This window comes from Lampris incognitus, chromosome 10 (assembly GCF_029633865.1).
Source record: "Lampris incognitus isolate fLamInc1 chromosome 10, fLamInc1.hap2, whole genome shotgun sequence".
In the NCBI taxonomy this organism is placed as follows: domain Eukaryota; kingdom Metazoa; phylum Chordata; class Actinopteri; order Lampriformes; family Lampridae; genus Lampris; species Lampris incognitus.
In genome coordinates this window covers 15,780,788-15,805,252 of record NC_079220.1, presented here as the reverse complement: position 1 = coordinate 15,805,252, position 24,465 = coordinate 15,780,788, and the positions used below count along the sequence as shown (strand labels likewise).

Here is a 24,465-nt window from a genome sequence, read left to right as displayed (position 1 = left end):
TCCAGGCCCATATTTTCTACAAATGGGGGTAAGACACATATTAATAGCATTTACACACACACACATACATACATATATACGCACACACACAGACACACACAATTACACACAGAACACACCTTGAACACTCTAGCTGTGTTCTAAAGGAGACACCTGTAAGGAAAGCCCAGGTCTTGGCCCGGAACAGATCACCTCTCAATAGTGTGTGTGTGTGTGTGTGTGTGTGTGTGTGTGTGTGTGTGTGTGCATGCGCGCCCAGGGATAACAGAGGGCAGGTGTACAGTGACCATTAATAGCCCAGTTTTTGGCTAACCAGACGATGAGGTGAAACCTTATGCTGGAATTTGGTCAAGGTGTCAATATCCCCACAACATACACACAAAAACAAACACGCAAACACACACACTTCTGCCCCTTTTAGCCATCTTGCATAACGGTGGTATTTCGAGTTAAGCTGTTGGCAGTAGTAGGGGTTTTTCGCAGAGTTAATTGTGTGTGCACGCAGGCACTCGTTTGTGAGTAAGAGAATGTGTTTCAGATGGTTTAACACAAAAGTGGAATCAGACTCTTGCCTGATCAGCCTAGCTTAACCCAGTCTCACTTAGTGGCTCAGTCAATTAGTCAATGACTCAACCAACATCTGGCTGCTGAGTCAAAAAGGATCCCAGAATTACTGCTGTAACTATTTACTGATGGCATTTTGTAATTCAGAAAGTTTTTTTTTTGGACCCTCCCCCTTTCTTCCAATTGTACTTGGCCAATTACCTCACTCTTCCGAGCCATCCTGGTCACTGGTCCACCCCCTCTGCTGATCTGGGGAGGGCTGCAGACTACCATATGCCTCCTCTGATACATGTGGAGTCGCCAGCCGCTTCTTTTCACCTGACAGTGAGGCGTTTCGCTAGGGGGACATAGTACATAGAAGGATCACTCTATTCCCCCCAGTTCCCCCTCCCCTCCGAACAGGCGCCCCAACTGACCAGAGGAGGTGCTAGGACCAGGACACATACCTACATCCGGCTTCCCACCTGCAGACACGGTCAATTGTGTCTGTAGGGATGCCCGACCAAGCCGGAAGTAACACGGGGATTCAATGTTCAATGTGGTAGGCAACGGAATAGACTGCGACACTACCTGGACGCCCTTATGTTCAATATTTGAAAGTTTTTTTGTATTGATCCAACTGGTGCACATCCTTCAGTGGCATGTAGGTACATCTTGGTTCGTCTACTCCTCCAGCCACTCTGGTAGGTAGACACCATTAGAAGTTTCTTCTCTATTGTAAAAAGAAACAGTTTGTCTATTGAAACATCAAAAACTGTGTGTTATGCTTGCATTTGTGTACATATAGACAACCTACTGTATCACAGGAATGGCAGATGTTGGGATGACTCCTCTAAAGTCCACTCCAGTGGGCGAATGATATAACTGAAGTTAATGAGGTTTATTTCCTGTCCAATGATTGCATGTTACCGTTTCTCAGTGGGGAGAGTGGATCTGGGAAAACAGAGGCCACCAAACTGGTCCTTCGCTACTTAGCAGCGATACACCATAAACGCAACATTGCGCAACAGGTACACAATCATATAAAGAACGCACAAACCGATGCACATACACACGTGAATCTGTGTGCACTCACGCTTACACATGACAGCATGTACACACACACACACACAAGCACACACGAACAGGAAACACATTATCTCAACTCTGTATTTTGCATATGATGACTAATGCCTTTGCCTTTGTGTATCTCTGATGGCTCTCTGTGGGTACAGATTGAGGTAGTGGGACTCCCTGCATGACTTTTACTTGATGCTTTATGACTCATCTTCTCATATGATCCTAATAGCAGTGCTGCGTGACTGTTTTTTACTGTGGTGTGTCTCAATACCTAGCCAATACCTGTTTTTCCTTTTTTTTTTCACTTTTGTCTGGTCTGCCCATTTTCAATCATGCATTTTTTTCATCACCGCATCCCAGCAAGCATGCCACAAGTTAACCTGAACTATTCCTGAACTATTTTCAACAGTGGACAGACATGCCTTGGAAATTTTTAGTATAGATGGTGAAATTAAATTTAAGGTGTTTTGTTATAAGAACATTGTCCTGCTCCCTCAATGTTGTAAACTTCCCAGAAGTGTTGGAACAAAGATGAACAGCAAGCCAAACTCGAAGTCAGGGGAATTTAATGACGTCTTGCCATTAACTATAGTGAAACGACGACGACGAGTGAAACTGTAGAAAATAAAATAAAATACAATTTTGAGCACCTACGCTAAATATAAAAATATACATAGGTGTAAAATATCTGCATATAGATATACCGTTATCTATCAAAAGTAACCTGAACTACAGTAAGACTGTATAAAATCTCTATGGCTAATTAGCTAAAACATATATTTCTGCATTTAACATATAGCTATTTACCTAATATCTGTAGCTAACGCAAAGCTATCATAGTAATATCCAGTATTGCTAACACAATGCAACTCAATAATGTAGCTAACACATCCAAATGAATAGCTAGCACACTTATTTAGACTTACAGTCATTGCTTTCTGATGGCATTAAACAGAATGATGAGCGAAGATTGAGACATGCAACAACTTTTTCTACTTTCTTTCAGCGTATCAGACTGAGATCGTTTAACAACGGAACTACTGTAACTGCACTTCCTGTTTCATTCTTCTTCTTGTGCAGGTGGCGCTAAATCACATCAAAACAATAGCATGCAGCCATCCAGTTGTTGAAAGTGGTATTACATCAAAATAAACTGCGCTGGCAGAACAAACATTTTAAAGTGTAAAAATATAATTTCAGAGCTTGGGGTTAAAGATCTGTATTTGAAGTCCTTTTAAACAGTGGTAAAAGAGAATAAGCATAGATCGGTATAATCTGGATTGGATCAATATGTCAACACCATTGACAGCAGGAGGAAAAAAAAACCTTGAAATGTTTGCTGGAATGATAGACAGTTAGTCTTTGTGGCTTGGAGTGTATTATTTATACATTTTTTAATCCTTTTCTGTCTTTTTTCACGCATATCTGTCAATGAGCTAATGAGTGGTTGTGGGTCAATTATCTGTTTGAATGTTTGGTAGATTCTCGAGGCCGCTCCTCTCCTGGAATCTTTTGGAAATGCCAAAACTGTACGAAATGATAATTCCAGTCGTTTTGGAAAATACGTAGAGGTCTTTTTGGAGGAGTGAGTATAAAACACAGATAGCTTTCAGTCTCTTTTTTTTGTTATAGTTTTTTACTGTTTCACTCTCTTTCCTGTTGTCTTTCTGACTGTCTGACCCCCCCCAGTGGTGTGATCAGTGGTGCCATAACCTCTCAGTATCTACTGGAGAAGTCCCGTATTGTCTTCCAGGTAACACACACACACACATCACAAAATATGTCTAAAGTGTATAAATGGCCCTCTTTATCCTCTACTACTACTACTTCTGGCCATTTCCATCTTTTCCTGTCCTCTGCATCTTCCTCTGTCACACCAGCCAGCTGCATGTCCTCCCTCACCACAGCCATAAACCTCCTCTTTGACCTTCCTCTTTTCCTCTTCCCTGGCAGCTCCATATTCAGCATCCTTCTCCCAATATACCCAGCATCTCTCCTCCACACATGTCCAAGCCATCTCAATCTTGTCTCTCTTGCTTTGTCTCCAAACTCTCCAACCTTAACTGTCCCTCTGATATACTCGTTCCTAATCCTGTCCTTCTTCTTCCCCATGTTAATTCAGCCTCTTTCACCCAATTTCAGCCAATTACAATTTCAGTGTTGGAGACTACTGTCTCCAATATGAACTCCTACTCCTGCATCCTAGACATCATTCCCACTAAGCTACTCAATGAGGTATTTTCCACTATCAGCCCTGTTATTCTTCAAATTCTTAATAATTATCTGGCCTCCGGTTCTTTTCCAGACAGTTTTAAGCATGCCATCATTCACCCATTGCTGAAGAAACCTAATTTAGACCCCTGTCCCTAAGTAATTACAGGCAAATCTCTAAATTGTCTTTTTTATCTAAGGTTCTGGAGAGATTAATTTCTTCTCAGTTGATTTCTTTTATGAACACAAATACTGTTTTTAATCGTTTCCAGTTTGGTTTTAGAGCACTTCATAGTACTGAGACAGCTCTAGTTAAGGTCACTAATGATCTGCTGCTGAATGCTGACAGAGGTGACTGCTCAATTTTAGTTCTTTTGGACTTAAGTGCTGCCTTTGACACGGTTGATCACAATATCCTCCTACATTGCTCAGCGACTTGGGTTGGCATCAAGGGCTTGGCTCTTAACTTATTACACTCTTACCTCACCAACAGAACTTTTTCTGTTATTCTGGGTAACTCTACCTCCTCAGTGGCTCAGTTGAGTTGTGGTGTCCCTCAAGGCTCAGTTCTTGGCCCCCTTCCCTTTTCTATATACATGCTGCCCCTTGGCTACTACTACTACTACTACTACTACTTTCGGCTGCTCCCGTTAGGGGTCGCCACAGCGGATCATCCGTTTCCATTTCTTCCTGTCTTCTGCGTCTTCCTCTGTCACACCAGCCACCTGCATGTCTTCCCTCACCACATCCATAAACCTCCTCTTTGGCCTTCCTCTTCTCCTCTTCCCTGGCAGCTCCATATTCAGCATCCTTCTCCCAATATACTCAGCATCTCTCCGCCACACATGTCCAAGCCATCTCAATCTTGCCTCTCTTGCTTTGTCTCCAAATCGTCCAACCTGAGCGGCCCCTCTAATATAATCGTTCCTAATCCTGTCCTTCTTCGTTACTCCCAGTGAAAATCTTAGCATCTTCAACTCTGCCACCTCCAGCTCCGCCTCCTGTCTTTTCGTCAGTGCCACTGTCTCCAAACCATATAACATAGCTGGTCTCACAACCATCTTGTAAACTTTCCCTTTAACTCTTGCTGATACCCTTCTGTCGCAAATCACTCCTGACACACTTCTCCACCCACTCCAACCTGCCTGCACTCTCTTTTTCACCTCTCTACTGCGCTCCCCGTTACTTTGGACAGTTGACCCCAAGTATTTAAACTCAAATGCCTTTGTCACCTCCACTCCTTGCATCCTGACCATTCCACTGTCCTCTCTCTCATTCACGCATAGGTATTCCGTCTTGCTCCTACTGACTTTCATTCCTCTTCTCTCCAGTGCATACCTCCACCTCTCCAGGCTCTCCTCAACCTGCACCCTACTCTTGCTACAGATCACAATGTCATCCGCGAACATCATCGTCCATGGAGACTCCTGCCTGATCTTGTCCGTCAACCTGTCCATCACCATTGCAAACAAGAAAGGGCTCAGAGCCGATCCTTGATGTAATCCCACCTCCACCTTGAACCCATCTGTCATTCCAACCGCACACCTTACCATCGTCACACTTCCTTCATACGTATCCTGCACCACTCCTACATACTTGTCTGCAACTCCTGACTTCCTCATACAATACCACACCTCCTCTCTCGGCACTCTGTCATAAACTTTCTCTAAATCTACAAAGACATAATGCAACTCTTTCTGGCCTTCTCTATACTTCTCAATCAACATTCTCAAAGCAAACATTGCATCTGTGGTGCTCTTTCGTGGCATGAAACCGTACTGCTGCTCGCTGATCGTCACCTCTCCTCTTCACCTAGCTTCTATTACTCTTTCCCAAATCTTCATGCTGTGGCTGATCAACTTTATACCTCTGTAGTTGTTACAGTTCTGCACATCGCCCTTGTTCTTGAAAATCGGTACCAGTATGCTTCTTCTCCACTCCTCAGGCATCCTCTCACTTTCCAGGATTGTGTTAAACAATCTAGTTAAAAACTCCACTGCCATCTCTCCTAAACATCTGCATGCCTCCACAGGTATGTCATCAAGACCAACTGTCTTTCCACTCTTCATCCTCTTCATAGCTGCCCTCACTTCCTCCTTGCTAATCCGCTGAACTTCCTGATTCACTATCCCTACATCATCCAACCTTCTCTCTCTCTCATTTTCTTCATTCATCAGCCCCTCAAAGTATTCCTTCCACCTTCTTAGCACACTCTCCTCACTTGTCAGCACATTTCCATCTCTATATTTGATCGCCCTAACTTGCTGCACATCCTTTGCAGCTTGGTCCCTCTGTCTAGCCAATCTGTACAAGTCCTTTTCTCCTTCCTTAGTGTCCAATCTGTCATACAACTCACCATACGCCTTTTCCTTTGCCTTTGCCACCTCTCTCATTGCTTTACGCTGCATCTCCTTGTACTCCTGTCTACTTTCTTCATCTCTCTGACTATCCCACTTCTTCTTTGCCAACCTTTTCCTCTGTATACTTTGCTGTACTTCCTCATTCCACCACCAAGTCTCCTTGTCTTCCTTCCTCTGTCCTGATGACACACCAAGTACCTTCCTAGCTGTCTCCCTCACTACTTCTGCAGTGGTTTTCCAGCCATCTGGCAACTCTTCACTACCACCCAGTGCCTGTCTTAACTCCTGCCTGAACTCCACACAACAGTCTTCTTTCTTCAACTTCCACCATTTGATCTTCGGCTGTGTCTTCACTCGCTTCCTCTTCTTGGTCTCCAAAGTCATCCTACAGACCACCATCCGATGCTGCCTTGCTACGTTCTCCCCTGTCACCACCTTGCAGTCTCCAATCCTTTTTAGATGGCGCCTTCTACATAAGATATAGTCCACCTGTGTGCACTTTCCTCCACTCTTGTACGTCACCCTGTGTTCCTCCCTCTTCTTGAAATATGTATTCACCACAGCCATTTCCATCCTTTTCGCAAAATCGACCACCATCTGTCCTTCCACATTTCTCTTCTTGACTCCATAACTTCCCATCACCTCCTCATCACCTCTGTTCCCTTCACCAACATGTCCATTGAAGTCCGCTCCAATCACCACTCTCTCCTCCTTGGGTACCCTCTCCACCATGTCGTCCAACTCACTCCAGAATTCTTCTTTTTCATCCATCTCACACCCAACTTGCGGGGCATATGCGCTGATAACATTCAGCAATAAACCTTCAATTTCCAGCTTCATACTCATCACTCTATCTGACACTCTCTTCACCTCCAGCACGCTCTTGACATACTCTTCCTTCAGAATTACCCCTACCCCATTACTCCTCCCATTCACACCATGGTAGAAGAGTTTGAACCCACCTCCGATACTCCTGGCCTTACTCCCCTTCCACCTGGTCTCTTGCACACACAGTATGCCTACCTTTCTTCTTTCCATCATGTCAGCCAGCTCTCTCCCTTTACCAATCATAGTGCCAACATTCAAAGTTCCAACTCTCACCTCCACATGCCTACCCTTCCTCCTCTCTAGCTGCCTCTGGACATGCTTTCCCCCTCTCCTTCTCCTTCGCCCAACAGTAGCATAGTTTCCACCGACACCCTGCTGGTTAACAGTACCGGTGGCGGTCGTTGGTAACCCGGGCCTCGACCGATCCGGTATGTAAGTCTTATTTATGATCCGCATATTTGATTTGGCAAAGATTTTACGCCGGATGCCCTTCCTGACGCAACCCTCCCCATTTGTCCGGGCTTGGGACCGGCACTAAGGATGCACTGGCTTGTGCATCCTCAGTGGCTGGGTTACATGCTGTCCCTTGGCTACGTCATTCAAAATCACGATGTGCTCTACCATTTTTATGCTGATGACACTCAGTTATACATGCCACTAAAGCCAAACGATCCTAGCGCCCTGTTAAACCTCACAGCTTGTCTCACCGACATTAAATCCTGGATGTCCAAACATTTTCTTAAATTTGAAGTGCTCTTAAAGACATACAATAAATCATCTCATATCCCAACTTCACTTCTCTTTTATTTTCATTCCACTTTGTTGTATATGATGATGATGTAGATCTGTCTGAAAGGCTTCAGACCCCTGACCTGCTCCATCGCCTACTGTCAGTTCATTTTGTTTTGGTCCATCACTTCAACTGCGTTCAGCAGAACCATGCAGGATATTTTTTCTATTGGATATTATTTCTGAATTATTACTGAATTGCCCTTCTGGGATAAATAAAGTTTTCTGAATCTGAATTTCTGTTGCTTACGCAGAGGACGTCAGTTGAGTAGGCAGTCCTTCAATGCAGCTTGGGACACGTGTGTTAACACTTCAAATGTGATGTGGACAAATGTGTCCCAGGCCACCTTCGAAAGTGGCCTGAGCAATCGGATCTCAAGATGCATTGAGAATGCACTGGGTGCATTCACACCTACTTAGAGCTGTCCACTTGTGATCGGACCACCCAAGATGCTAATGCCAGGGATAAACAGCCCCCCCCCCCCACACACACACCACAAAATGTCTGGTATGTTAATGGCCCTGTTTACACCTGGCATTAACATGTGTCTCAGGTGATCCGATCACGAGCGGACAGCTCTAAGTACAGGTGTGAATGCACCCAAGACGCATTCAGATCCGATTGCTCAGACCACATTCGGAGGCGGTCCAAGTACATTTCATGTCCAAGTTTCATGTACTTGGACATTTAATTTCATGTCCAAGTACATGAAATGAAATGACAAAGTGTTGCTGATTCCTGATGTATGTGTTAATTTGCATATAGAGCGGGGAAGTGAGATCTGATCACAAGTTCACAAGTGGTCACTTGAGACGCATGTGGAGATGCGTTCTAATGCCAGGTGTGAACTGACATACGTAGAGCTGTTCACTTGTGATCGGATCACCCAAGATGCAATTTAATGCCAAATCTAAACAGGGCCATTGACAAATTCCTGGCCAAAGATGAAAAGAACTACAGTACACACTGTATAAGTGTATTTTCTCATCCTGTGTGTGTGTGTGTGTGTGTGTGTGTGTGTGTGTGTGTGTGTCTATTCCCCTCCAGGCCAAAGATGAGAGGAACTATCATATTTTCTATGAGATGCTGGCAGGTCTTCCCTCACAGCAGAGACAGGCTTTTTACCTGCAAGAGGCTGAGACCTACTATTACCTCAACCAGGTAAAGGACACAATGCAGAAGCTACAAGAAAGAAAGCGCTTTCCTCAAACACCACACCCATCTAGCATTAACACTGCAGGATTTTCTTAATGGCTCCCATTGACTTCATCACAAATAATTAATGCCTTGCATACTTTGCCAAGAAGAAGTATATGTTGGGAGATTTTCTGATATTCCTCTCGTTCTGCAGCCTTGCGAGTCATACCAAACTTGCTTTCTTTGCATATTTTATTCAAAGCAACTTAATTAATAGAGAGAAAGCTATTTGTGTGTCAATGTGCAGACATTTTAGAACATAAATAGTAACCATATCATAGCCAAGAGCACATGTTTTGTCAAGTGCATAAATCCAATAAATTGACAAGTATTACTGGTAGTAGGAGGAGATTTAAATTTGAAGTTAGCTGGACAATGTCACAAATCCGTATAACAGTCATGCTTAGAGACATCTATAGATTAAGGTATATCTAGAAAGGGAACATTTTTAGGCTTTTCTTGGATGGAGTGACTGAGTCTGTAGCTTTGATCGAAGAAAAAAGTTAATTTCATCATTTTGGCGTCAGGTGAGAGAAAAGTTTAGACTTAGAGCTCAACAACTTCTAAATAGAGTTTAGACAGCAAACCTCCAGAAGTAGTTTTAAGAGATAAATTAGATCACAAGATTAGTTGAGCTCGCTATTTGTTCCACATTATAAGCTCAGATCCGATAATGCAATGGAATCTACCCACAGGCCTCAGTCAAATATCACATAGTAAACTGTGGCGTTTATATGAGTAATATGAGTTTATAGAGACACAGGCAAACAGTCAGCCTCTCTCCTTCATCCTTTCACTCAGGGAGGGGATTGTGGTATAACAGGAAAGAATGATGCGGAGGACTTCCTGCGTCTGCTGGCTGCCATGGAGATCCTCCATTTCACCCCCAATGACCAGTCAGCCATCTTTAGAGTTCTGTCCTCCATACTGCACCTGGGTAATGTCTACTTTCAGAGATATGAGGTAGGATACTTTGATATTGTCTTTTTGTTCTCTCTCTCTCTCTCTCTCTCTCTCTCTCTCTCTCTCTCTCTCTCTCTCTCTCTCTCTCTCTCTCTCTCTCTCTCTCTCTCTCTCTCTCTCTCTCTCTCTCTCTCTCTCTCTCTCTCTCTCTCTCTCTCTCTCTCGGTCTCATAGTATATCATTTGTCTGTCATAACTTTCAAAAAGTATCTCTCGTCCCCATGATGTGACACACAGAGATGAGTGTACTGTACTGACTGTTTATTAGTGCTACTCACTTAATTTATTATTCGATTGATGAAAATTTAATCAATTGCAATTTTGGTAATTTTCTAGTCCTTTATCAAGTAAATGTACCAAATATTTGCTGGTTACAGATTCACAAACGCTAAGATTTGCTTGCGTACTTCAATTTATATCATGATAAAATGAATACCTTAGGGTTTTTTGGTGGCTAGTTGGACTAAGTAAAGTGTTTTGAGACATCACTTTGGGCTCTGGGAACTTTTGATGGGCATTTTCATTGCTTTTTACATTTTATAGACTAAATAAGTAATGAATCCAAAAAGTAATCAATAGTTTAGTTGATAATCAAAATAACATCACTCGCTCTCTATGCTTGTACTACAGGCAGATGGCCAGGAGGTGGCATCAGTAGTAAGCGCTCAAGAGATCAGGGTGGTGGCGGAGCTGCTGCAGATCTCACCAGAGGGACTACAGAAAGCCATCACCTATAAAGTCACAGTCAGTACCGAGCTCTCTCTCTCTCTCTCTCTCGCTCGCTCGCTCACTCGCTCTCTCTCTCTTTCTCTTTCTTTCTCTCTCTCTATCTCCCGTAGTATGTGTAGTGTGTGTTTTGTGCATTAATGGGATGACTCATAATTTGTACAGCCATCCCAGTTGTCTTGTATATTTTTTGTGCTATTATGCACAGCAAGTTGCACATTTTCTTTTAGCTGACCTGCCAAGTTGAAAACAAAGTGTTTTAGAGATTAAAAAACAATATTGACACCTGAATAGTTGATAGAAAGGTTCTCGCATTTCCCTCTGGAGCCAGGTGTGACCTCATGCCAACCTAAATGTAACGGCAAGTGAACAGGCAGTGTGCCATCTCTCCCTTTCCAAATCACACACACACACACACACACACACCATCATCATTATCGGTGGTCACTCGAAGCGAGTATGACTGTCCTCTCCGTTGGGTTGTCTACTTGTGGGTCTTCAGATGGCTGTAGAGGCCGATCCGCGATCCACATACTTTGGTGCAGTGTGGACAGGGGGAAGTGGTAGTGGTGGTTGAGTTGTTTTCGCTCTCACCTTGCGGGGCTGTTGCTTTTTCTCTGCTGCACAGTGGAGTTACATTTAATGATGTGCAGCTCCTTCCTGCACGGATTCCTTCCAGGAGCGCCTATCCAGTGCAATGTGTTCCCAGTTGCTCGGTGTGATGTTGAATGTCTTCAAACTGGTCTTGATATTGTCCTTGAAACGTCTCTTTTTCCCCCCAGGAGCCCCCTGATCTTCCTTCAGCTGGGAGTACAGGATCTGTTTGGGGAGATGTGTGTTAGACATGCAGATGACATGGTCTGTCCATCGGAGTTGGTGCTGTGTTATTGTGGTGGTGATGCTAGTTATGTTGGCTTCTTCCAGAGCGCTGATGTTGGTGCATCTGTCCTTCCAGCTGATCCTCAGGAAATTTTCGTAAGGATGTTTGGTGGTATTGTTCCAGGGCTCTCAGGTGCCTGCTGTAGGTGGTCCATGACTCGGCTCCACACAGCAGAGTGGGGAGAACAACAGCTCTGTAGACAAGGAGTTTTGTTTGGGCCTTTAGGTCTCGGTCTTCAAAGAGTCTTTTCTTGAGTCTGGCGTAAGTGACATTGGCACAACTCGGGCGATGGTTGATCTCAGAGTCAATGTCAGCTTTTGAGGGGAGAAGGCTGCCAAGGTAGGGGAAGTGATCAACATTTTCAAGAATTTTGTTGTCCACTTTTATGGTGGGCTGGGTAGATGGCTGGTTGGTTGGAAGTTGATACAAGACCTGGGTCTTCTTGATGTTTAATGCTAGACCCAGGGCTCTCTATGCCTTGGCCAAGGCATTCAGAATGTCCTGGAGATCCTCAAATGGAAGCTCCATGATAAGACACACACACACACACGCACGTACGCACGCACGCACGCACACGCACGCACGCACGCACACACACACACACACACACACACACACACACACACACACACACACACACACACAAACAGTGATGTTACAACCCAATGCGTCACCTTAAGCATTGTTTACAAGAGCAAGTGAGGAAAAGAAAGCGAGGAAAGAAAGGCAGAAAAAGATTGTTTGGGGTTGGATTGCTGGTGTGACTGTCACGCCAACCAGATCTTAGCCTGAAATGCCAAGTAGGGTAACTGTATAAAAAAATAAGTTCCTGTCAGTTGCTTCTTTTTTCCCACAAATTAAGCTGGTTCTTCTTCCTCTACCTTAATGCCCTCTTGTCCTCTTCCGTTCTAGTTGAGACATTGCTCAGTGATGTGGATCTGATTTCAGTTACCTGTTCCTTTACGTATTAGATATCTCAACTTTGAACAATGAACCTTCACCTTTTCATTACCATTTATGATTTTAAAAAAGGCAAATCTGATATCAGACGGGGTTAAACATACGCTGTGATGTTTGACTCCGTGTTCTGGTTCTGTTTCTCGGCCGTAAAAGAATCATCTTATGATAAAAATCAGGTATTATTTTATAAGGTGTCTGCCTAATCAACCACAGATAAGGTTACACGCATGGCACTAATAATTTAGAAATCTCACAGCAGTAGAGTTGGAGTCTGTCATTCACAGCTAGGGATGCACACTCGTACACACAAGCATGCACAAACACTCTCTCACACACACACACGTGCGCAGAAATGTTTGCATGCACACACACATACACAGATACTTTTACACACTCATGCACACAAAAACATGAAAATCAACACACACATATGTGTGTGCACAGTTTACATACATAGACAGTTTCACACACTAGTAAAACATGTCTGTCTGCCATCAACAGAAAGACCTAAGTTTCTCTTCTTTTGTCTGGTTTAGTGGCTACCTGTCCTCAGAGATGTGACTTATAAGTTTATTCTTGTGGCATTTCTCATATCCTTAACTAAAGAGTTGCCACCAGACGTTAAAGCTGAAATCTGTGATTTTTTCCCCCCTATTAATGAATCATTATTTCATCCATCTGGACCATGGTGTCAGGTTATATAATACTTACTGACATCTTTACCATGGTTGGAGATGCTCTCCATATACAGCTGTCGAAATTTTTGGCCGGTAGGTTGAACACTGGTGCAGCAGCAAACACGTTCCTACCCAAACAGGAAATAGGAATGAGACGTCATGAGGACGTGTCGATGCTTCTTTTAGACAGCTCTTCTACTATCAATATTGCAGTAGAGCAGTGTTCCCGTATAGTTTAATGTAGTTTGTAATACATTAGATTGCCTTCGTTAGCTTTAGATTGCCTTTTTTAGATCCAAGGATGCCATTTTTACAAGGGCGGGAACTGTTTACTGCTGAGCTGACGGCACACAAGCGACAATGACTGTGACACCTTATTTGTAGTTCTCACTGTCAGAGGGAGGAACAAAATTAGGAAATCATGGATTTCAGCTTTAGTTTATTTCACCCCCTAGTATTTCCTGCTTCTTTTATGTGTGTTCTGTGTCTTGTATGTGTTCTTGTATCTGTGTTCTTTACCCCTCCTCAACTGACCCCCTACAGCGATAACATTTGGAGCCCTGGGAATTTGAGGTTTTACAAATACCAACCCTGAAGATTACACAAATAGCTGCAGGTAGCATCGATTCTGCATGGCTAGGCCTTGTCAGTTTACTGCCTATTTTTCTGTTCGTTGTACTCACTCAACAAGAAAGATGTTTCCTGTCACGCATCTTTACCTTAATGAGGGGAACAAAAGATGAGAGAAATATTGCCTCGTACACCTTGCTTCAGAGAAGGTATGTGGGTAGTATGCAGAAGAGGAGCCAGCATTATCAACACATTTGTCCACAGAAGGATTCCCACATGTTTGAGGAATAAAATCTTAACCTTGGTGAGAGATTAAGGACTTGTCTGACGGCTCCCTTGCATCTGTCCTTATCCTAAAGCCTCTCTCATGAGTATCAGGTGCTGTAAGACAGAGCGGTCCTACTCCTCCATGATAGATATTCCAGCTGAAGGTCATCCTTGTAATGCTGTGTGGTCACATGCATAGCAAGTATTCACAGCAATGTGAGTTTTTTAATCCACTCAAGACCGTCATATTTGTCATCCTCAGACTCATGAGCCTCCCCAGCGGCTTTCATCCAATACATTCCAATAAACTGAGTTAAAACGCCATAAAAAAAATCATTTTTGTTTGCTGTTCTCCTTCCTGTTTGCCTTGGTCTCACTGTTTTGTCCTGTTTCCATTCAGTGGCCAACCACATTTTGTCTATGCATCTGGCCTCTTTGATTGTGTTATGGCTGTTCCATATAGCAGAACTAGCAGATTCCCCATCTGTCCTGAAGTTTTGACGCTTTTGAGGTGCTTCCGCCGGTGAATAAGGGTTGATGAGAGAGCGAGAGAGGAGAGATAGAGAGAGAGGAATACATTCAAAGTACATGTAATCGTGACACGCCTTACTATATGTCTGTCACACACACACACACACGTTTACAGTATGCAAGGCACTTCTGTATAATTAAATTACCAATCAGATAGGTGGTTCGGTTAGTTCCCCTGTAACGAGAGAAGTCAGTAGTCCTCTGTCATTTTCTCTTGCTGGATATGGTGTGTGTGTGTGTGTGTGTGAGAGAGCATGAGAGAGGGAGGGAGAGGGAGAGGGAGAGATGATGATCTGGTGCAGGTGGCAAAGAGAAGGTCTCAAATCTCAAGGCATCCTTTATCTGATCCCATCCCAGGACCCAGACACACACATCAATGAATACCAGAGTGGAAGAGAATGTGAGAGAGAAAGGCAGGGAGGAGGTCAAGAAAGAGGGAGATGAGAACAAAGGAGAATAGAAAGAGAGCAAGTGTTGATGTAAATGAGGAGAGAAAGGGGGAGAGTGACGCAGAACAATGAAAGATGATCATAAGAAAGGAATGAGGGATAGAGGGTGAGAGAGAGAGAGAGAGAGAGAGAGATGCATTCAGGGACCTCTGTCAATTCACCTCACATGGTGTACCTGAGCTGGAGAGCGGTATTGCCGTGCTGTGCTGTGCTGTAACTTTATTTTGTGACATTCCTTTGTGAGTTGTGGTTTTAACTTGGTTCAAGACCCAAATTCAACCGAACTTTAACTTTATCTCACTCTGACTTTCCATCCTTCTCACAGGAGACGATGCGAGAGAAGATCTACACCCCTTTAACGGTAGAGAGTGCCGTTGATGCCAGGTACATTTTGCAAGATGGGCTGCATCTGAGGTGTTTGTTTCCATTTCAATTGCAGATGATGCACATATCAGAAAGAATGGAAAATATCTTTGGCTATTAACTTTGAACAAATGATAATTTCATATCCCATGACACTGATTCATTCACATTCATTAACATTCAACACTGTCTCCCACAAGCACCTATGTGCCATGTGCAGCACTACAGGTACTGCAAATGGATTGAATTAATGAAAATCTTTCACCCATTTTATTTATGTCTGTTATCATTGCAAAGTCAGTAATTTTTACCTGTTTAGAACCCTTTTAGTGCCAATACCAATAAAAGTAACAGAAAAGGAAAAGATGTCCAACAGTTAACATAGTTATAATGGTTAACATCATGACAGGTTATGAAAAGTCGATGTTTCCAATCGCTTGTGATTTGATATGATTTGGAAGGAGGAGGCCGGCATATGAGTACCAAACTAGTGCATGTTTTCCTGCCCTGCCTGAGATCTAGCAGGTTCTACTAAATAATGTAAACCAGTTTCTGTGCTTGTTTTTCATCTTGTGGCATGATCTATCACCACGTTATTAATCCCCTTTTCATGCTAATCAGCTTTTTTATTCTTCAACAATCTGTTGTTCTCCCCCACCCTGCATTCTCCCTGTCTTTCATTCTTGGTCGTCCAGAGATGCTGTTGCCAAGATCCTGTACTCGCTGCTCTTCCACTGGTTAACAGAGAGAATCAATGCCCAGGTGTACCCTCGCCAACACGCCCTCTCCATCTCCATACTGGACATTTATGGGTTTGAGGTAAAGTTCTGCAGACAAATGATGGATTTTGGGGTCAATAAACACTTTTATTAACTTTTATTTGGGCTGATACCCAATTTCATTTGTCTCTTATAAGAGACAGTGGATGGACATAAGAATATATGCTATTTTAAGCATGGAAGTGGGGACTGAGAGAACAACACCCCTAATCCTTATAGTTTTAATTATCTTTCTATCTTTAATTATTTTCTACCCCTTGAGCTGCACCAGACAACACACCAGACAGCATCTCAATCACTTTCTCTCCAGTTCCCTATCTTTGCTTTGATGCATTACACTGTAGTTGAAAGACTGTACAACAATCCCTCTTGAGAGTTAGAGATGAGACATAAGACATGAGATGTGTGTGTGTGTGTGTGTGTGTGTGTGTGTGTGTGTGTGTGTGTGTGTGTGTGTGTGTGTGTGTGCGCGCGCGTGCGTGCGTGTGTGTGTGTGTATACATATGTAAAACAGGATCTGGCCTTCAACAGCTTCGAGCAGCTTTGCATTAATTATGCAAACGAATACCTGCAGTTCTTCTTCAACAGGATCATTTTCAGGGAGGAACAGGTGGATTGATAACACAGCTGCATACTCACACACACTGCACAAGGCACTCGAGGACACACAGAAACGCACTCAAGTCATGCAAATCATGTTTGCACACAAGTGAGCAACACACACACACACACACACACGCATATTTAAATATATATATTCATTCATTCATTCATTCATCTTCAGCTGCTTCTCTGGGGTAGGGCCGCGGTGGCAACAAGCTAAGTAGGGCACTCCAGATGTCCCTCTCCCCAGCAAAACCCTCCAGCTTCTCCTGGGGGATCCCAAGGTGTTCCCAGGCCAGATTGGACATGTAGTCCCTCCAGCGAGTTCTGGGTCTACCCCAGAATCAGAGACAAGGGACAACCTTGGTGAAGTCTGACACCCACTGAAAACATGTTTGACTTTGTGCTGAGAATGTGGACACAGCTCTGACTTTGGTTATACAAGGACCGGATGGCTTGTAGCAACTGCCTCGGTACCCCATACTCCCGCAGTACCCCCCACAGAGTGCCCTGGGGTGCACGGTTGTCAGCCTTCTCCAAGTCCACAAAACACATGTACACTGGCTGGTCAAACTCCCATGTCTCCCTCAGCGCTTCCACAAGGGTAAAGAGTTGGTCCGTTGGTCCATGGCCAGGTTGGAATCTGCATTGTTCCTCCTGGATCCAAGGTTCGACAATTGGTCGGAGCCTCCTTTCCAGCACCCTAGGGTAGACTTTTCCAGGGAGACTGAGCAATGTGATGCCCCGATAATTGGAGCACACCCTCTGGTCCCGTTATTTAAATATAGGAACCACTACCTCAGTCTGCCACTCCACAGGTACTGTTGCCAACCTCCACGTAACACTGAAGAGGCGTGTCAACCAAGACAGCCCAACAATGTCCAGAGTCTTCAGCATCTCAGGGCGAATCTCATCCACACCCAGCGCTTTGCCACTGAGGAGCTTTTTAACTACCTTGGAGACCTCTGCCAGGGATATGGGTGGGGCTTCCCCTGAGTCTTCAGACTCTACCTCCTTCTCTGAGGACGTGTTAGCCGGGTTCAGGAGCTCCTCAAAGTGTTCTCTCCAATGCTTGATAACATCCCCAGTCTGGGTCAACAGTTCTCCTCCCCGGCCTGAACACAGCCTCAGTCAAGCCCTGCTTCCCCTTCCTGAGTCGCCGGATGGTTTGCCAGAACTTCCTTGAGGCCAACAGAAAGTCCTCCTCCATAGCCTCGCCGAACTCCTCCTACAACCGAGTTTTTGCTTCCGTGACTGCCGAAGCCTCAGCCCTTCTGGCCTCCCGGCCTCCCGGTACCTGTCTGCTGCTTCAGGAGACCCTTGGGCCAACCAAGCCTGAAAGGCCTCCTTCTTCAGCTTGACAGCTTCCCTCACCACTGGTGTCCACCAGCGGGTTCTTAGGTTGCCACCTCAACAGGCACCAATGACCTTATGACCACAGCTCCTGCCTGCCGCATCTGCAATAGAGGCTTTGAACATGGCCCACTCAGACTCCATGGCCCCAGCTTCCCTCGGGATACACAAGAACTTCTTCTGGAGGTGGGAGTTGAAGACCTCACAGACAGGGGCCTCTGCCAGACATTCCCAGTTCACCCTCACTATACATTTGGGTTTGCCAGGTCTGTCCGGCAGCCTTCCCCGCCATCTGATCCAACTCATCACCAGGTGGTGATCAGTTGACAGCTCTGCTCCTCTCTTCACCCAAGTCTCCAAAACATACAGCTGCAGATCTGATGATACAACCACAAAGTCTGTCATCGATCTTCAGCCTAAGGTGTTGTGGTACCAAGTACACTTATGAACTACCTTATGTTTGAACATGGTGTTTGTTATGGCCAATCCATGACTCGCACAGAAGTCCAATAACAAGGCACCACTCAGGTTCAGATCAGGGAGGCCATCCCTCCCAATCATGCCCCTCGAGGTTTCTCCATCATTGCCCACGTGAGCGTTGAAATCCCCCAGCAGAACTATAGAGTCCTGAGGCGGAGCCCTATCCAGGACACCACCTAGAGACTCCCAAGAAGGCCGGATACTCCAAACTGCTATTCGGTGCACACACAACAGTCAGAGCCTTCCCCCCAGTGACTTGCAGTCATATAGAGGCGACCCTCTCCAACACGGCGGCGCTCAACTGGGGACTTGTGAGTATCCCCACACTTGCCCGGTACCTGTCACTTTGGCCAACTCCAGAAAAGTAATGAGTCCAGCACCTCTCCATGAGTTTGGTACCAGAGCCCATGCAATGTGTGGAGGTGAGGCCAACTTTATCTAGTTGGCCCCGGTCTCCGCCTTTGTCTGCTGCTCAGCCTGCATTGCACCCTACCACAATGATCATCCCCGCATGTGGTGGGTCCGTGAGATGGTGGCTCCATGTTGTGTTTTCGGGCTGGGCCTGACCGGGCCCCATGGGCCTAGGCCCGGCCACCAGACGCTCACTGGCGAGCTCCCTTCCCAGGTCTGGCTCCAGGAGGGGGCCTGGTTTCCCTTTTCCAGGTGAGGTGCTGTAACTCTGCTGGTGTGATTTCATTGGGTTTCTTTGGAATCACTCTTAGTGTGGCCCCTCCGCATGGATCAATTTGCCTTGGGAGAACCTACCAGGGGCTATTGCCCCTGACAACACAGCTCCCAGGATCACCGGGACAAACAAAACCCCTCCACCACGTTAAGGTGGCGATTCTCGGAGGGGATACACACACACAAACACACACACACACACACACACACACACACACACACACACACACACACACACACACACACACACACACACACACACACACACACACACACACACACACACACATGCACAGGTTTGTGTGCACATACCCTCACAGAGATTTGTAAGTCATCATCTGCATCGACCACATTAGAGTTCAATAAAGGTCTGTATCTCAGATAGTGTAGCAGAAAGCGGGTTCTACACAAAAAAAAAAAATCAACAACCAACGCCTGTCTATTCTGTCTTGAGCATTATTAAGATGATGAAGTGCAAAGTTGGAGACCTATATTGTCTGTATTGTATGTGAAGTACTCAGAGATAAAATCAATTTCATTCACTCAGTACGACAGGTAGACAGAATTTGACATGTTTAATTAATGCTGACACATGACACAATAGTTACAAAATAAGGAACTGACAAAATGTAAGGCAAGACAAAATGTAATAGGAACTCACATACAGCAAAGGCAAGATGTGCTGGATGACAGTAGACCAAGCATAAACACAGTGTACACTGTATGTGATATTGTATGGTAATGAACTGTATTTACTTTCAGGAGGAATACAGAAGGGAGCAGATCCCCTGGCAGGACATACTGTTCAGTGACAACCAGCCGTGCATTGACCTCATCGCTGCTAAGCCTCATGGGATACTGAGGATTCTTGATGACCAGAGCTGCTTCCCACAGGTAGGGAGGGGATATGTACAGAGACGTGCACAGGTACATACAAAGCACACACACACACACACACACACACATACACACACACAGATCTAATATGTTGTTGTTGCATATTTGCCAGGCAACAGACCACACCTTCCTCCAGAAGTGTCATTATCATCATGGCAATAACCCGCTGTATCTAAAGCCAAAGATGCCCCTCCCAGAGTTCACAATTAAACACTTTGCTGGCCGTGTCACCTACCAGGTACGTCTGTCCTCAGCTTTTCTCTAGTTTCAGATTTTCTGATTAGTCAGACACCTGTTTTAAAATGGTTGATAAATTACCCCCAAGGTGTATTCAAGTCAAATTGCTATCGCCCCCCCCCCCATAGTGGCATAGCCAAGATAGCCAAGATTTGATTTTTACCCCAGGCATGGATTAGAGAAATACCGTAGACAATTATGTAACATTTAGAAATCTGTGACAAAACATTGAGCAGACAACTCCAAAAAACATTCAACCGCCCAAAGGACAGGTAGTAATCTCATGCACAGTGTGTGTGTGTGTGTGTGTGTGTGTGTGTGTGTGTGTGTGTGTGTGTGTGTGTGTGTGTGTGTGTGTGTGTGTGTGTGTGTGTGTGAATGCCTTCTTGTTTTGTTTTTTTTAAACATGTCTTTTTGACGTATGTAACTTTGGAACCTACACTATAACAACTCACAAGTTAGAACTGATCATTTTAATAATATTAGGTATTAATAACTTTATCCAATATTCTCCTACATTTTGTGTTTTCAAAAAGGATGATTTCTTTTATGTAATTATTTTACATAATATACCGGTTTATAACAAAGGAAAAACATTTTGAGATTTTATTTGCCAATTTATTGATGTTAATAAGGGTTAAATACTTATCTAAATAAATCTAAATAATTTGGTAGGTTTATTATTTATAAACACACTTTTGGCTCCAATTCCAGTCATCAGTCTTCATAAGTAGGTGTTTATCATCTTGGAACATCTGGATTTTGTACCAATTTCCCCAGTAGAGTTGCTCATGTTTGGACCAGTTGGGATAGGGAATGTCTATGAACAGCTATCCTTAAGTCACTACATACATTTTTAGTCGGAATCAAAATCTGGAATGAGACTCACATCCTGGATGAAATCTTTTAGACCATGACTCTCAATCAGCAGGCTTTGAGATTTAATCATGAAATATTAAGTGGTGATATTTTAGATTTTAGAGAATTTAATGTGGGGTGTTGGTTGTGATGATGGTAGAAGTGGGGTAATTGGTATCTCGTACCGCTTTCCACTTTACTGGTGGAAAATTGTGCCAATTCATGCATATTTATTGCTTTTCACAAGAAGCTTGCTTATGCAAACAAATACTTGATGAGGACAAATTCATGACTGCTCCATAAAATTTGGATTTTGATGTTGCTTTAAAATCCTCAGGTCTACAAGTTCCTGGATAAAAACTATGACCAGGTCCGACAGGACGTCCTAGACCTGTTCCTTCAGAGCAAAGACAAGGTAGGAGGACAAGTGGACACTTTGACAAAGATCAGTCATGGAAAACGATGTTAATCTTGAGGACTTCAGCGAGTAACCGAGCTAACCATCTCAACTTTCACTTCTCCTCTGCGTTTGAGTGTACTTGTCTGTATGTGTGGGCCTGTGTGTCTTTGTCAATCTGTGTTTGCACACCTTGTGTATTTATTTCTCCCTGTCCTAGATGGTGTTAAACCTATTCCTGCTTCACACGGAGGTCATGGGTCAGCAGAAAGGAAGCCACATGAGAAAGAGCAGCACAGTCACCAGGAAGTACCAAGCACCCACTGTCAGCACCAAGTTTCAGCTGTCACTATTACAACTAGTGGAGAAGATGGAGAGGTGAGGGGGGAGGATGAGAAAGAAAAAGAGCTGAAAGAAAGATTAAAGGACAAGTAAACTTACAAAACACAGAAGGTAGATTATGATATAAATTAACAATTCATGCAAATAATTGAAAATAAAGTGCTCATACAACTAAGACATCCGTCTCCAAAAGTCAGTCTTTCAGATGCATTTCCTCATCAAGGATGGTGTCATGAATTGAAACTGTTTTTACTACTTGTGTAAATGCTCTGAGGCATTGGAATCACAGTTCATTACATCAACTGTTTTTAACACAATTTTCCTGTGTTAATGGATACTGTTATTCTATAGGATAAGAGAAGATGTACTTTATCAATCCCCGTGGGGAAAGTCATCCTCTGCATTGTAGCTACGAACAATGGGAAGCCGCCGTGCAGCGCCTGGGTACCAACCAAGTCCAGTTCTTCTTGCCATGCCTCGGTCAGGGGCACAGACAGGAGTATTAACCTATGCATGTCTTTTGATGGTGGGAAGTTAACGAGCGCACCCAGTGGAAACCCACGTATACATGGGGTGAACATGCAAATTCCACACAGCAAGGACGTGGGACGGCCTGGGGTTCAAACCCAGGACCTTCTTGCTGTGAGGCAACAGTGCTATTCACTGGGCCACCTTGCTCCCCATTCTTATTCATAGTCAAGTCAAGTCAAGGCAATTTTATTTGTATAGCCCAATATCACAAATTACAAATTTGCCTCAGTGGGCTTTACAGCAACACAACATCCTGTCCTTAGACCCTCTCATCGGATAAGGAACAACTCCCTAAAAAAACCCTTTAACAGGGAGAAAAAATAGGAAGAAACCTCAGGGAGAGCAACAGAGGAGGGATCTCTCTCCCAAGATGGACAATGTGCCGTGGATGTTGTGTTTACACAATTTACAGAATTCAACATTGAAAGAGGATAACAGAATTATAATGGAATTATCCAATTTCTGAAGAATATGATGTGCAGGATGCCAAGCAGTGTCCAGACGCCACCGGAACATCCCAGGACCCAGCATCACCATGTAAAAAAAAGAAAAGAAAAACCCAGGATAACAAAAATTACATGGATTTATAAGATATATAACAAGAAAATGGGATGAGGGGAATGCCAAGCCGCATCCAGGTGGTGACCACCGTCACCACGGAGACCAGGGAGTAGGACCCACTGTCTTCCCAGTCACTTTCCATTATCTTGTCTGTCGAAGTTGATTTCATCTTAATGCGTTTTGTCTCTTCTGTATTGAAGCGTAAAACCAGTGGAGTTTCTCAGTATTGAGTATACCCTGATGAGCCAAAACATTATGACCACTCACAGGTGAACTGAATAATGTTGATCATCTTCAAACAGGGGCACATGTCAAGGTCTGGGTAGATTAGATGGTAAGCAAACAATTAGTTCCCATAGTCAACGTGATGGATGCAGGAGAAATAGGCAGGAGTAAAGACCTGAGTGACTTTGACAAGAGCCAAATTTTTATGGCCGGACGACTGGGTCAGAGCATCTCTGAAATGGCAAGGCTTGTGGGGTGCTCCTGGTCAGCAGTGGTGAGTACCTACCAACAGTGGTCTGAGGAGGGAAAAACCACAAACCGGCGACAGGAAGTTTGGTCCCCAAGGCTCATCGATGTGTGAGGGTACCAAAGGCTATCCGGTCTGGTCCGAACTGACAGCAGGTCTACTGTGGCACAAGTCACAGAAAATTTTAATGATGCTTACAGGAGAAATGTGTCACAACACACTGTGCATCACACCCTGCTCCGTATGGGGCTGCATAGCTGCAGACCAGTCAGAGTGTCCATGATGACCCCTGTCTACCGTCAAAAGCACCTACAATGGGCATGCAAGTGTCGGAACTGGACCATGGAGCAGTGGAAGAAGGTTGCCTGGTCCAATAAGTCCCGTTTTCTTTTAGATCACATGGATGGCTGTGTACGTGTGCGCCGTTTACCTGGGGAAGTGATGGCACCAGGATGAACTGTGGGAAGACGACAAGCCAGTGGAGGGAGTGCGATGCTCTGGGCAATGTTCTGCTGGGAAACCCTGGGTCCAGCCATTCATGTGGATGTCAACTTGACACATGCCACCTACCTAAACATCGTTGCAGACCAGGTACATCCCTTCATGGCAATGGAATTCCCTGATGGCAGTGGCCTCTTTCAGCAGGATAATGTGCCCTGTTACACTGCACACATTGTTCAGGAATGGTTTGAGGAACATGATGAAGTGTTCAAGTTGTTGCCCTGGCCTCTAAATTCTCCAGATCTCAATCTGATTGAGCATCTGTGGGATGTGCTGGACTGACTAGTTTGATCCATGGCCGCTCCACCTCACAATTTACAGGACTTGAAGGATCTGCTGCTATGTTTTGGTGCCATATACCACAGCACATCTTCAG

At 44.4% G+C, this 24,465-nt stretch overlaps 1 protein-coding gene across 1 annotated transcript in view; it reads left to right on the top strand.

The window, feature by feature from the left end:
- The window catches only part of myo15aa (myosin XVAa), a 93,355-nt gene that overhangs the window by 11,637 nt on the left and 57,253 nt on the right, over window positions 1-24,465 (top strand). Inside the window, exons 6-19 of the mRNA XM_056288347.1 lie at window positions 1,484-1,574; window positions 1,779-1,784; window positions 3,105-3,208; window positions 3,313-3,376; window positions 8,860-8,973; window positions 9,811-9,972; window positions 10,602-10,715; window positions 15,357-15,415; window positions 16,090-16,213; window positions 16,688-16,783; window positions 20,056-20,187; window positions 20,303-20,428; window positions 21,623-21,700; window positions 21,903-22,060. Of these exons, the coding sequence (XP_056144322.1) occupies window positions 1,484-1,574; window positions 1,779-1,784; window positions 3,105-3,208; window positions 3,313-3,376; window positions 8,860-8,973; window positions 9,811-9,972; window positions 10,602-10,715; window positions 15,357-15,415; window positions 16,090-16,213; window positions 16,688-16,783; window positions 20,056-20,187; window positions 20,303-20,428; window positions 21,623-21,700; window positions 21,903-22,060 (1,428 nt within the window). The remainder of the gene's footprint in view (window positions 1-1,483; window positions 1,575-1,778; window positions 1,785-3,104; window positions 3,209-3,312; window positions 3,377-8,859; window positions 8,974-9,810; window positions 9,973-10,601; window positions 10,716-15,356; window positions 15,416-16,089; window positions 16,214-16,687; window positions 16,784-20,055; window positions 20,188-20,302; window positions 20,429-21,622; window positions 21,701-21,902; window positions 22,061-24,465) is intronic.